This window comes from Mus pahari, chromosome 10, assembly GCF_900095145.1.
Source record: "Mus pahari chromosome 10, PAHARI_EIJ_v1.1, whole genome shotgun sequence".
Lineage (NCBI taxonomy): Eukaryota > Metazoa > Chordata > Mammalia > Rodentia > Muridae > Mus > Mus pahari.
The window spans coordinates 50,116,636-50,129,971 of record NC_034599.1 but is presented as its reverse complement, the minus strand read 5'-3'; the positions used below and the strand labels follow the sequence as shown (position 1 = coordinate 50,129,971).

Genomic DNA, 13,336 nt, shown 5'->3' with positions numbered 1-13,336 from the left:
GGGAGGAGGAGAGGAAGAGAGGGAGGGGGAAAGGGAGAGAGGGGGAGAGGGCGGGAGAAGGGGAGAGGGAGTAGTAACTCCCTCACCTTCCCTACCCCTGTACCTTCATGGCTTCCAGCCTCTCTCTTTCATGCCCCAGGTGTCATGTGTCCTTCCTTTTCCTGCTGCTGTGAGCCTCCTTTAGTTTCTGACTACACTGTGGCTGCTATCTCAGACACTGCAGAATTTTGTTTTCAAATCCCTATTTGACCAACGGGCTGTCTAAGTCCTGTCCCGGACAGTGTGTATCTCTGGCGTGCTGACTTACTGTAAGCTTTATTGAACTAGATCAGGGAGTGTCTGTCTTCTTTTGTTCTCAGCATTATGGGTTGTCTTTACTCAACAACTTTAAACATCTTTTTTCCAAGAAATTTACTATTGCCATTACAATTCAAAATTATTTTTAATTTTACATTTTTTTACTATAACTTAGAAATGCACTTAAATTTCCAAATTCATATGTACTCTAACTAATCTTCATTATTATCTTCTAACTTAATTACATTGAATTATAGTTTTGAAAGATAGCACTGTTTTTATGTTGTCTGCCTTGCTTTATATAATACTCTGCTGTGAACTTTTTCAGTTTCTCATGCATGTCTGGATAAAACACAGGACATCTCACCGTGAGCAGAGATCAGCTACGTTAGCCAGCAGACAACTTACACAGCCCTTTCTTTGTTGGTATATTGATCTGGTTTTCCCTGTGCTTTTATGAGGGGTTTTCTCTTCAGTTTTAAGCTATACTGTATGTTCTGTTATGATTCTTCAGATCTCTCAACTCCATTTCCAGTCTAATTAATTGATCAGTTTCATGGTTCCATTTTTAAATGTTTTCTTTTCTTTGGCTTTTTGAGATACAATTTCATTTAGGCCACTCTGGCCTTGAACCTACTATGTAGCCAAACATTACCTTGAACTTCTGATCCTACTGTCTCCATCTTCTCTAAGTGCTGGGGTTATAACACATGATCATTTACTTAGCTATTTCCTTCCTCTGACATTTCATACAACTATTTTATTGTATTTCAATAACTGCAGTTTTTATTTTGTTCCGTTTGTGTTTTGAGGTGCTAGGGACTGAACACATGCTAAGTAGGCACTTTAGCACTCAGCTACAACCTCAGCCCTTACCCCTATCTTGAGATCTGATATTTCAAGAACCAGTCCTTGGGGACATGTATGTAACAGTCACATTTCTGTCATTTCTGTGCCTGGGTGGCCTAGTTGTGATCTTTAACTGAACTACCTATTTGATTGATTTTAATCTTTGGGAAGCCTACAAGCTTCAATTAGAAACACTTCTCTCTAGAGGATGAGTCTGCTTCTGGTGAGAGCTGCGAGCACAGGTAACATGAATCAGAATAGCCCCGGTGGAGAATCAGGTTCCTATATTTGGCAGCACAACTCACTTATGGATACACGGCCAGGGATTAGTCACTCCCTGGCGCTGGAAAAGATGAAAAACTCCCTCCCAGGCTTGTGACCATTACTAAGGATGTTGCAGTAAGTGGCAGCAACAGAAGGTTTCTATCCTGAGTGCAGAAACAGGGTCAGCACTGGCCCAAGCCAAGGCTGTGTGTTCCAGGATGTCATTATCACTGACAGATGGTCCCTCTGTAACAGGCATGTTTAACATATTAGCTTGCTTTATCTAGTTTATAGTTTTTTGTTTTTTTTTTTTAAAAAGATGTATTTATTTATTATATGTAAGTACACTGTAGCTGTCTTCAGACACTCCAGAAGAGGGTGCCAGATCTTGTTACGGATGGTTATGAGCCACCATGTGGTTGCTGGGATTTGAACTCGGGACCTTCGGAAGAGCAGTCGGGTGCTCTTACCCACTGAGCCATCTCACCAGCCCCTAGTTTATAGTTTTGAAGACAGGGTCTCCTTATACAGCCCAGTTGAGTCTAGACGCATAATGTAGCCCACATGGCCTCAAATGTGTAATCTTCTTTCCTAAGCTCTCCAAGTGCTGGGAACTCTTTCTATGAACAGGCCTATACTCTGAAAGAATTTATTACTTGTATAGCCCCAAGTTAGTGCTACAGACTTTATTTCCAAGTAATTGAACAGGAAACACCCTGGCCTGCATGCTTCTAACTCCATGGCTTATTCTTACTCCTGGCTAAACACTGTCAGGGAGTGGAGGAGCTAAGGGCAAGAATGTACTGCCATTGCTCCATAGGCCCTTGCCTGTACAAAGCTACCAGTTCTCAGTCCCATTAACCCAACCCGGTCTCAATCATGTCTACTGAGAAGAACTCAGATTTCCAGCATATGTAGCAGTTAATTCAGCTTTTTAAAAGGCAAGCACACTTAACTACTTTGAACCAACAACTGACAATATAATTAAGATACTGCATCTTGGCTTTTTGACTAAGATCAAATGTAAATATTTAAAATACTCTAAAGTAATAAATATATGACAGAAATTTGTAGAGCACAAAATATCAACCTCATTTTTTAAATTATTATTATTATGATGATGATGATGATGATGATGGTTTTTCAATACAGGGTTTTTCTCTGTATAGCCCTGGCTGTCCTGGAACTCACTTTGTAGGCCAGGCTGGCCTCGAACTCAGAAATCCACCTGCCTCTGCCTCCGAGTGCTGGGATTAAAGGCATGTGCCACCACGCCCAGCTTAATCTCATTTTTAACTTAACCCTACTTGTATTAAAAAAAAAAAAACAAAAAAACAAAAAAACCCTAATCAGTAACAATGGCTATTAGCATTTGCCTGTCTCTCCTTCCACTGTAACTGAACTTGGTTCATCAGGCCTGCATGGCAGCAGTTCTATCCCATGAATCGACTAGCTCGCCCTTTAAAGATTGACTTTTATTATTTTGAATTATGTGTATACGTGTCTTTATGTTGAATATGTACACATGAGTGCAGATGCCCAGAGGCCTCAGATCCCTCTGAGTGGGAGCTAGAGGTAATTGTGAGCTGGCTGCCACAGATTCTCCCTAAGAGCAGCAACTGTTCTTAAAAGCTGAGTCATCTACTCGAGCCCTGTATCTTCCCTTTTTGTTGCATTTATTATATGTGTGTATGTGGGAACACAGGAAAGACATGTACCATAGTGTGAATGTGAAGGCCAGGATAACCTTGGAAACTGGTTCTCCCATTGGGATTGAGCTCAGGGTCTCTCTCTGGCTTGGTGCCAAATGTGTTTACCCATTGGGCCATCTCACCATTCAGTTTTCTTTTTTGATTGTTTAGGATTTTAGTGTTTTTGATATAGGGTTTCACTCCATAGCCCAGGCTAGCCTGGCACAACATCCCAACTGCTAGAACTATAGACATGAATCACCATGTCAGACTTTTGCAGTATTTTTTTTTTAAGTTAATAGTCTTCAGACTAGCAGACTTCAGAATTCAGGAATTCTATTATTTTGTACAAAGTTTCCACTTTCTTAGCTGACAATATTTTTTAATTAAAAAAAAAAAAAAAAAGAGTGAGGTTTTATCCTAAAAATCTCCCTGAATTCACCTTCTATTGTACTAACCACATAAAGTCACTTCTGTCAACCATGAAAGCATACAGGATTCTCAAAGATTCTATAAGCTATGTCCCCACAGCCATCTTAGGTATGTGCTATAGCTTACATAACAAAAAAGATCTCCACAATTAAGAAATGTATGAATGTACTTCAATATACAAAAGTACTCAGCAGCCTGACTTAGCATCTTAAGTATAATGCTTTTTCTACTTGCCAAGAAAACTACACATCATAAAAACCATGCAGGTTTAAAGCAACTGAAATGGAACAAAGAATACTGGTGGTTCTAGAATTTCAAAACTATAGAGAACTTAAATTTCCCTTCCCTTCTGTATTTGATACACAGTTCTCAGGAGAAGAAAAGTTTGCACAGTATACAGGTAAGTTTCAATTACCCAAAAAGAAAGAAAAAAAAAAATCACTGTTCTATGCCCTTCTAATTTTCTTTTAAAATGAAAAATGTGTAAAACTTAACATCAAATCCTCTATATAAATAGATCCCAGGAAGAAAGCACTGAAGAACATGTCAGTACCTTATTTCTAGGTACTCAAAATTACAAGTTACCTTACTTTTCAGGTTTTTGTGATATTATTTACTTTAGGAACTTTGCATGAATATTTTTTATTAAAGATTTATTTATTTATTATACGTAAGTACACTGTAGCTGTCTTCAGACACTCCAGAAGAGGGCATCAGATCTTGTTACAGATGGTTGTGAGCCACCATGTGGTTGCCGGGATTTGAACTCCAGACCTTCGGAAGAGCAGTCGGGTGCTCTTACCCACTGAGCCATCTCACCAGCCCATGAACAAATATTTTAACATTAAAATATTTTTATTTTAGATTGGGCTGGTGAGATGGCACAGCAGTTAAGAGCACTGGTTGCTCTTCGGGAGGTCATGAGTTCAAATCCCAGCAACTACATGGTGGCTTACAACCATCCATAATGAGTAACAAACAAACAAACAAAAAAAAAAAAACCCTATGGGCTGGAGTAAGGGAGGCCAGAGCAAGAAGGAGAAGGGAAGGGGAAAAAAAAGTTTTAGATTATACTACATAACCATTTTATTGACACATTAAGATTAAAAAACCATAGATTCACATAAACTGTTAAGAAATGTTGGTCTGACCCATTGGTGATAGCGCATGCCTTTAATCCCAACACTCAGGAAGCAGAGGCAGGCGGATCTCTGTGAGTTCTAAGCCAGCCTGGTCTACACAAAGAAACCCTGTCTTCAAAAACAAGTAAATGAACAAAATAAATAAGTAAATGCTTGTTTGATATAAATTATTGGACATTGGTGAGATGCCTAACTACTAGATTTTAAACAAATGGCACTTTTGTTCCATATAAACAAACAGCTGTTAAAAGCAACACTATCAGCCCAAATACTGATTTTTCAAATGATCTTTTAAATTTTCCTTTTTCTGTGGATTAACATTCTAAAAAAAAATCTCATGATTTGAAGTAAAGTATAACTATAAATCTTACTACCTGAATAAACAATGAAAATTTACAAAGAACTTTAGGGGAAACATTCACTATGCAAAAAAGTATCAGATCAAAGTTGATTTCCATCACAAAAGTTTTTTTCAAAACACACATCATGAATATCTATGAACAACTGCATCCCACCCAGAAAGAAGTAAATTCAGCACATAGCTCAGTGCATAAGTGCACAGACTATGCCTGCCCAACAGAAACCCTTGTGGAGCCCTTGACCTTAGGAGTTATCAGATCCTGTGTGCCTCAGTTTCCTTATCTATAAAATAAAGACAACAGAACATTTCTCTTAGGTTATGAAAGGGTTGAAATGGTTATGGATGTAGACTAGAATAGAGTCCAGCATGTACACACTGGCTGAAAATTAATGATGCTAACATGGTCCCAGTTTAGAGAAACCTCAAAGTCCACCCAAGCTTTTTACTTAGTGTGTTATATTTAGCCATAGTAAGCTCAGACTCTAAACATGACTGTGACTATGAAAGACAGTGCGGCTAAGGAACTGTAATGAGTATCTTCTCTTACACATCTATGTTTTCTACCTACACTTTTCTAAAACAAGAAAACCACACAAAAAAATTGAAATAAATGTTCTCAAAAAGAACTACAACAGGGGTTGGGGGCTTGGAGAGAAGGCTCCTCAGTTAAGAGTGCCTTTTCTTGAAGAGGACCCAAGTTCAATTCTAATCACCCACATGGTGACTGTCCATAACTATAGTTCATCCAATGCCCTCTTCTCACCTTAGAGGGCACCAGGCACACATACAGTACAGACACATACACACAGGCAAACACTCATAGATATAAAAATAAATTTTAAAAATAGAATCAAGACAGGAAGGTGCCTCAGATGTAAGGTATGCTAGCCTGAGCACCCCAGCATGTCTGTAGAGTTCTTCATCAAGTACCTTATTTGCTCCAAACTGCACCCGGGCTTTGCCTTTCACTAAGGTGGCATTGATCTGCATGATGACAGATTCTATTGAGTAGGCACTGCTCCAGCCCTGTGGGAAGAACAAGGTGCATCTAAAACTAAGCAGTCCTCACAATCCCATTCAGAAACACCTAGTAAAACATCACAGAGGAGGACCCCAACAACAGCAAATCACTGCTAACAAATCTGTAGTGACCGGAAAACATTGCGCCACTTCTAGGACCTCAAAAACCACCCCATGTCCTAAATGCCACTGAGAGGATTATAATTTCAGATTAACATCACTCTCAATGGCTGTTGCAGCATGGAACAAGCTCCAAGTACAACAACAACTTACCACTTTACCTTGAGTTTGTTTATAAAAGTAGGTGCTACTACATTTAAGATCTTTCCTCTTAGAATCCATCTTATCTATGGAAATAGTCCACGAAGGCTAAGAACTGTACACAAGAGTTACCTGTTTTGTGAGAAGTTCCATACACAGTGCTCCTCCACCCAACACGTACCTTTAAAAAAGGAAAGCAAGCATACAAAATCCTCCTTAAAATACTTAAGTACATTACTAAGATAGTACTCACACAAAATTAGAAGATAACATACCAAAATAAAAACTGTTGTTAGAGACAAAAGACTGCAGCCAATTTCAAATGTTTACAGTCATTACTCTAATATAATCAACTTGTCGAACAAGTTGAACAGAATACTAAACTTTTCTGATGTCAAAAACTAAAAACTTGGCTCTAAACATCCCAGAGAACAGGCGCAAAAGAATCTGTTTTCTTAATGGCCATGCATGTTCTTCAGTCTCTGGAGCTTTCTCTGCACCTCTGTTGCAAGGCTGACAACTCTGCCAACAGTTACAGACAGCTGTACAGTTTGAATCTTCAGTGTTTTGTTGAGACGGCACAGTAGAGCCCACATACCCCCTTAACATGCCTCCATTTCTATAGATTTATACAAAATTTAAGCTTCTGATTCTGAGATTGTTGTTTTAGATCAGCCAATAGTTTTTCTTCTTTTTGTAGCTGCGCTATGAAAGAAGCCGCTTTGGTTTTCCCTCACTAGGCTTTCCCACCTTACTCCTCTTTCCATTAGGTCTTCTGTCTCTTAATCCTGTGGCAATGGGATCTCAGCTACAGTCTTTAGATCAGACCCATCCCTCTAGATGCTTCTCTTCTCTTTTGTATACATGTGGTGTGTGTCTTTTTACATGCACCATGAAGTCTAGAAGTAACCCCAGCTATCTAGCACACTTTTTCAGACAGGGTATCTCAATGAACCTCTCACCAATTTGGCTAGTCTGGCTAGGATTCTCCTTTCCCCACCTCCCCAGTGCTCGGGTTTCAGGAATAAGCCATCATACCCAGACTGTATGTGGGGGTCTAGTGATCTCGACTCAGGTCCTAATTTCTCAGCAAGCATTTTACCAACTGAGCCATCTCTTCCATTCCTAGAATATTTTTTAAAATTATTATTTCCTTTTTCCTATATACCAGTTAATGATAGATGAACCCAATATTCACAGTTAAATATGCTTGCCAGAGAAAGGAGGAAAAAATTAATTGTGATAGAATTTATAATGTTATATCAACACTAAACTGTAAAAAAAAAAATTAATGTTGCTACACTTGGCTAGGAAAGGGCTGGTGTTCTGAGCAAGAGATACAAAAGTTTAAAATTTTACTATATTTCCACCCTATGTTTATTTTGTGTATATAAATATTTGGCTAGGTTACCTAATATTCTCCTTCCAAAAATAGCCATGGGCTTTATGATAGAAAAACTACCTTCACTGCCTAACCCAGAAGCATGCAGGAATGTTTAAAGGTAACAAAATGAAACTTGACAGCTTGAAACATCTTTGTGTGTGCCCTCTGAGTATGTGATTCCCCACTCAGCCTAACAGTATTTGTGATCAGCGCTGTAACTGTTTGCCAAAAGCAGAAGCAAGATGTCTAAAGGATCACTTCAGCCTTGCTGAGTATCACTCAGGATTTTGGGTTTCTCAAAGAGCAACATTTCCCAAACAGCAAACCCCAGGATGCCATCTTCTGAGATGCCAATAGGCCCAAAAAAAAAAAAAAAAAAATGAGAAGTTATTCAGTGATTTGTGGAAAACAGAATAGGAGCTGTAATTTAGTAACTTTGTGGGGAGAAAAAAAATTCATCCCAAGTCTTCAACAAGTCCCTTTGGAATAAGTATCACTGAGCCTGAAGTTCATAAGGCCTAATATACCCCAGAACTTTCTGAAAGATGTAACAAAGGAGCAGGCTGCAGGTACCACCCAAGTCATCTTTTAAAGACATATTCTGTGATACTATTGTAGACATCTAAATGGCTCAACACATCACAAACACAGACTTGTTTCTGCTGGGCTTTAAGACACAATGGCCATTTGTGGTGTACTCTACTTCCCAATATCAGGCCACACATATTCTCACTATATTGAGAAATTTTACCAGGATGTGACCTCAAAAACAAAAAAATTATAGTTATATTTGTTTTGTACATCTATATATTAGAAGAGACTATTTCTGAGAAGATCTAAAGTCTTTCTTTAGGAGTCACTACTACTGTTCTCAAATACATAAATTATCAGCTTATGGACAATGTTTTTAGATTTTATTATTACAATAGAAATCATCTCACAAAGTAGAATTAGCTGAGGATTTGAAAACTCTCAAAGGATTTTTTTTCAAGATTTATTTTATTTTCATTCATGTGTGCCTACAGAGGCCAGAAGCAGGTGTTAGCCCTGGGGCTGAAGCCCTAGGCAGCTGCAAATCACTTCACACGGGTGCTAGAGACTGACTTTGGGTCCTCGGCAAGATAGACAACTACTCTAAGCAACTGGGCCATCGCCCCTGCTCCCTACAAGCAGTTTAATGACGCCCATATGGGGGACTGCATAACATTTCATAATTAACTTGATCTTTGTCATGCCTCCCATAGCTTCCTAACTACAAAAAGAAGGACAAAATTCAGTTCGGCTGTATGACAATCACCAGTCAATTGTATTAAGTAACTATTTATGTAGAGTTCAGCTCCACAGCCGCCTCAGGTTACCTGATTATCACTGTGACTACACTCAGCATCACAGGCCTGTGAGAACCACAGTAACTGCAACTTTCCTGAAATCCTCAAGTGTGGTTTATATTTGAAAAAATTTTTTAAAGACAGGATCTTGATAGCTATTGACCATATTACCTAATATCCAGATACAGATTGGGATGGATCTCTCTGGCTGGCCTGGAACTCACAATTCTGCATCAGTTTCTGACAGACTGAGATTACAGGCAGGTACACTCAGCTAAAGCCCATTTCTAAAGAGTCAATACCTATAAATAATCTCCATTAAGACATCTGCTTATAAGTAACTAACCTGTACCTGTGATTCTGAATGTGGACCACAAGCTATCAGTTTCACTTGAGAACTTCTTAGAAAGGTAAGTTCTTAAGCCCCTTCAACCTATCTGACACAGAATCCTGTGTCAAGTCCAGCCCTCCTGGCCTCCCAGGCTCCAGCTAGTTCTGCAAAGGACCCTGACACACACTATCACAAGAAAGTAAACATGTAAACTTACCCTCCTGAGAGGACAGGTAACACCACTCTAACAAACGGAGGGTCAAATGGAAAATTATCCTAAAAAGAGGGGTAATCAATTTTAAAAACATCATTTTTAACTTTGCATTATTTAGAAGGTTTTCAAATAATCAATAAAGAAATGTATCCTCTTTTATTACCTGGTCATGAAAGTGAAATTATATCAAAGGGCAGATGAGAAACAAGTAACAGCAACAAAGCCATCACATCACTAAGAGACTCAGGTCAGGACAGAACAGAGCAGAGCTGCACTACTCCCACCATACACTGAGCAGCATGGTGTGGTCAAGGCCTGGGACAGGCCTTTTCTTTCCACTACATAAGAGGAATGGAAGAGGTTAGCAGACAACAGGATGCAGACTTGCACCCAGGGAGGCAAAAGCAGGAGCTGCAGCACAGCAAAGAGAAGCCTGGGGCCTTCTGCATGTCAGGACGGGCCATGAGGGATGGACCAATGGCCAACTACCCTCGCAGGGAGGCAACTCTGGCTCTCAGAAATCTCCATCACTGACTGCCTAGGTATCCCCAGTCTGTGGCCGTGGCAGGGCAAATGTTAATCCCTTCTGGGAAGAACACAATACTGGAACCCTCCTCTGCAGCCTTTCACACATAATGTCCATTAATGCTAAGACTTAGATGTAAGCCCAACAGTACAACCACAATGAGACAGAGTCAACAGGTACATGTTGCAAAACTGCTGAACATCTAAAAGGAAGAGAAGATGAAACCAAACCACAGCAGAACTGTGTATCATTCAACAGTTCCATAAAGATTCTAGAGATTTGGAGCCACAGAAGCAGGAACTAACAGCCCAATGCAATTACAGCCAGACAAACAACACACACCTGCAACCCCAGCAGTCAGGAAGCAGGACAGAGGGTAACAAGCTTGAGACCAGCCTGTGATTCTGAGCAAGACCTTGTCTCAAAGAAAAAGAAATAAAGCAGATGCATTTTCCCATCTGCAAAGCCAAACTAAAAAGAAAACTTAACAATATTTTGGCAGAAAAAAAAAAAAGGATAATGCTAGATATAACCTGAGAGAATAAATAGCATGAAAATTCCAAGTTTGGCTGGTCTCAGAACCCAAGTAAAGAATGTAAATGCATGTACTAAGAACATGAACTCAAAGCAGTCTAAGGCGGTGGCTCTCAACCTATCTCACATAACAGATACCATGCAGATCAGATATTTACATTATGTTTCATAACTTAGCAAAACTAGTTATGAAGTAACAACAAAAATAATTTTATGGTTGAAGGTCACCACAACATAAGGAACTGTATTAAAGGGTCACAGTAGTAGGTAGTTTGAGAAGTACTGCTCAAAGGCTATGACATTACAAAGGCAAAAAAAGAATATTGGACTTTGACAATTCAAGGATATATAGAGCATGAGTAAGAGAACATATAACCACTAAGTTAAAAGGCAGAAAATGGGAGTCCTAAGAAAATCCAATAGGAAACAGTGTCGGGGAAGGGAGAGACAAGTAGAAAATCACCTATAATATGGTAAGCAACAATAGTAGCATTCAATACAATGGATAAGCTGCTTCAAAAAGTCAGAGGTGGGCTGAAGAGACGGCTGTGCAAGCAGAATGACCTGAGCTCCAGCCTCAGAACCAAAGATGACAGTTGGGTATGCTGGCACATGCCTGCGTTTCCAGCACTGAGGACACATGGGCAGGAGGGTCTCTTGAGCTCACTGGCCAGCCAGTCTAGACACCCTGGAGAACTCCAAGTTAGTCAGGGACCCTGCCCCACTCCAGCCCTAAAAAGGTGAGAGTCATCTGATATCACACAGACAGAAGCTAAAGTAGCCAAGAGTGTTAGACATTAGTTCCCTGATGGCCAGGTAAGGAAAGCTGCCTCTAACTTCCTATAGCAGCTGGAGAGGGAATGGCTTCCTGCTCCTGACAAAGGCAAGCCAAGGGAGTCTAACAAAAATTATGTCCAATTTTTATGTTCAAAAACATGAAGTAATGCTTTTTAAAAGCTCATTTTGAGGCAAGATAGAACCAAACATGTCTTATCCAGTTACTTCCAAGAAAGCAAGTGGAAAATGACTAGCACACTCTCCAGCCCTCCTGGCGGAGGACAGGCTTGTCTAGTGCAACATTTCTACTGTGTTAGAAAATGAAGACACCTGCCCATACAAGATGCCATGTCAGCGACACTTTCATCTACTTTTAAATCTATCTATAATTTAATAGTATAATAAAAGCATGGATACTAAGCTTGGTAGAGCAAAATTATTATTAAAATAGGTCTTTATTTAAATATATGATCCCAAATGAACTATAAAACCTCTTTTGACTGATTGAGAACTACCTTCAGTTTCAGAAATTTCAGAAAGTAATTCTTCTTCAAAGCCTAGAGGCTTCTCCATAAATTGAGCCCTGGGATTCAACTAATAAAGCTGTTTACAAACTCTAAGAATAAAGAAAATATTCTTTAATGTCTATGTTTTCTTCCTTTCAAACATCTTAAATCCACCTGTGCCACCTGTAGCACCAAAACCATATACAAGCTCTGCATCATTTCTTTCCAAGATTACGTAAAAGCCTCCAACTAGTCTGCCAGAGATCAACTATGTACCAGTGCCAATGAAAGGAAGCTAACTGTTTAAGACAAACAAGAAGCCGAACAGATCAACTATGCCCTCAAATAAAAACCTCCTATGGCTGGTTTATAGCACAAAGAGCACATCCCAGAGCCTGTAAGGCTTTTCACTTTCAGTATGTTCTTGAAAAGCCCCTTTTCCCCAGAGAGGAGACTGTAAATCCAAACCCTTAAACAGCACAAGGATATCAAAGTCACTCTGATAAACTACTGTCTGTACTGCACTAACCTCCTCCTCAGCTCACCACAGCAGCCCTGACCACTTCAACAGAAAGCCTCAAAGCCCCTCAATCTAGTTGAGATGTCCAATCATTAGATCTTACCATATTATACATTAAATCACTAACATTTTATCTAGAGCCCATTGCTATTCTTTTTTAACCTTTATTTTTAACATCTTCAAAATTACTAAGTAATTCTGAAAGGAACATAAATATAGAGGGAAACCTTTAGCAATTATTGTAAACAGGATACCCACATGACTGACAGGAAGCCCAGAGACGTCTCTGTCTACTCAGCAACTCTTTATGGCGATCACACCTTTGCTCCTGGTTTGGCTGCCCAGGTATGAACACTGGCTTCATGTTTTTGAGTTTTCTTTTCTCACTGTTGCGTACCTAAAAAGTCTACCTAGAAATGTTTTTTCTAGTTTTACCAGGGTTCCTGGCCCCATTGAATTTTAGTACAAGAGAAATATGTTTTGTGGCTAAAGACCATTAAAACACATAAGAATGTTCATTTACAGGATCAGCTTTCCCTTGCCTGCACTCACAATGCATGCCTTATACAAAACTAATTTTACAATTTTTGAATTCTATATAAATGGAACTACACAAAATGGCTAGGAGTCTAAGTCTAATTTCTCCTATTTATATATACTATATAGAAGACTGACCTATCTTGTCAATATCTCTTATGGATGCCACATTCTCCAATTTACTATAACTGGATTGTTTTGGTTACGGTTATGTCAAACCATGCTGCTCTACACATTTTTGTGTGTTTCCTGGTGTCTAAGCATTCATCTCTTGTGGAGTATACACCTCAACAACTCCTTAACTAGCCAAACTCAGTATCAACATTTAATTCCAACACTCGGGAGTTAGAGGGAAGTAGGCA

The 13,336-nt window shown here is 39.3% G+C and overlaps 1 protein-coding gene across 4 annotated transcripts in view; it reads right to left on the bottom strand.

Moving 5' to 3' along the window:
• The window catches only part of Ube2q2 (ubiquitin conjugating enzyme E2 Q2), a 55,202-nt gene that overhangs the window by 5,727 nt on the left and 36,139 nt on the right, over positions 1-13,336 (bottom strand). For all 4 annotated transcript variants that reach the window (XM_021206896.2, XM_021206894.2, XM_021206897.2 and 1 more), the window contains 3 exons: positions 9,578-9,636; positions 6,450-6,498; positions 5,967-6,062 (listed from right to left, as the gene is read on the bottom strand). In XM_021206896.2, the coding sequence (XP_021062555.1) occupies positions 5,967-6,062; positions 6,450-6,498; positions 9,578-9,636 (204 nt within the window). The remainder of the gene's footprint in view (positions 1-5,966; positions 6,063-6,449; positions 6,499-9,577; positions 9,637-13,336) is intronic.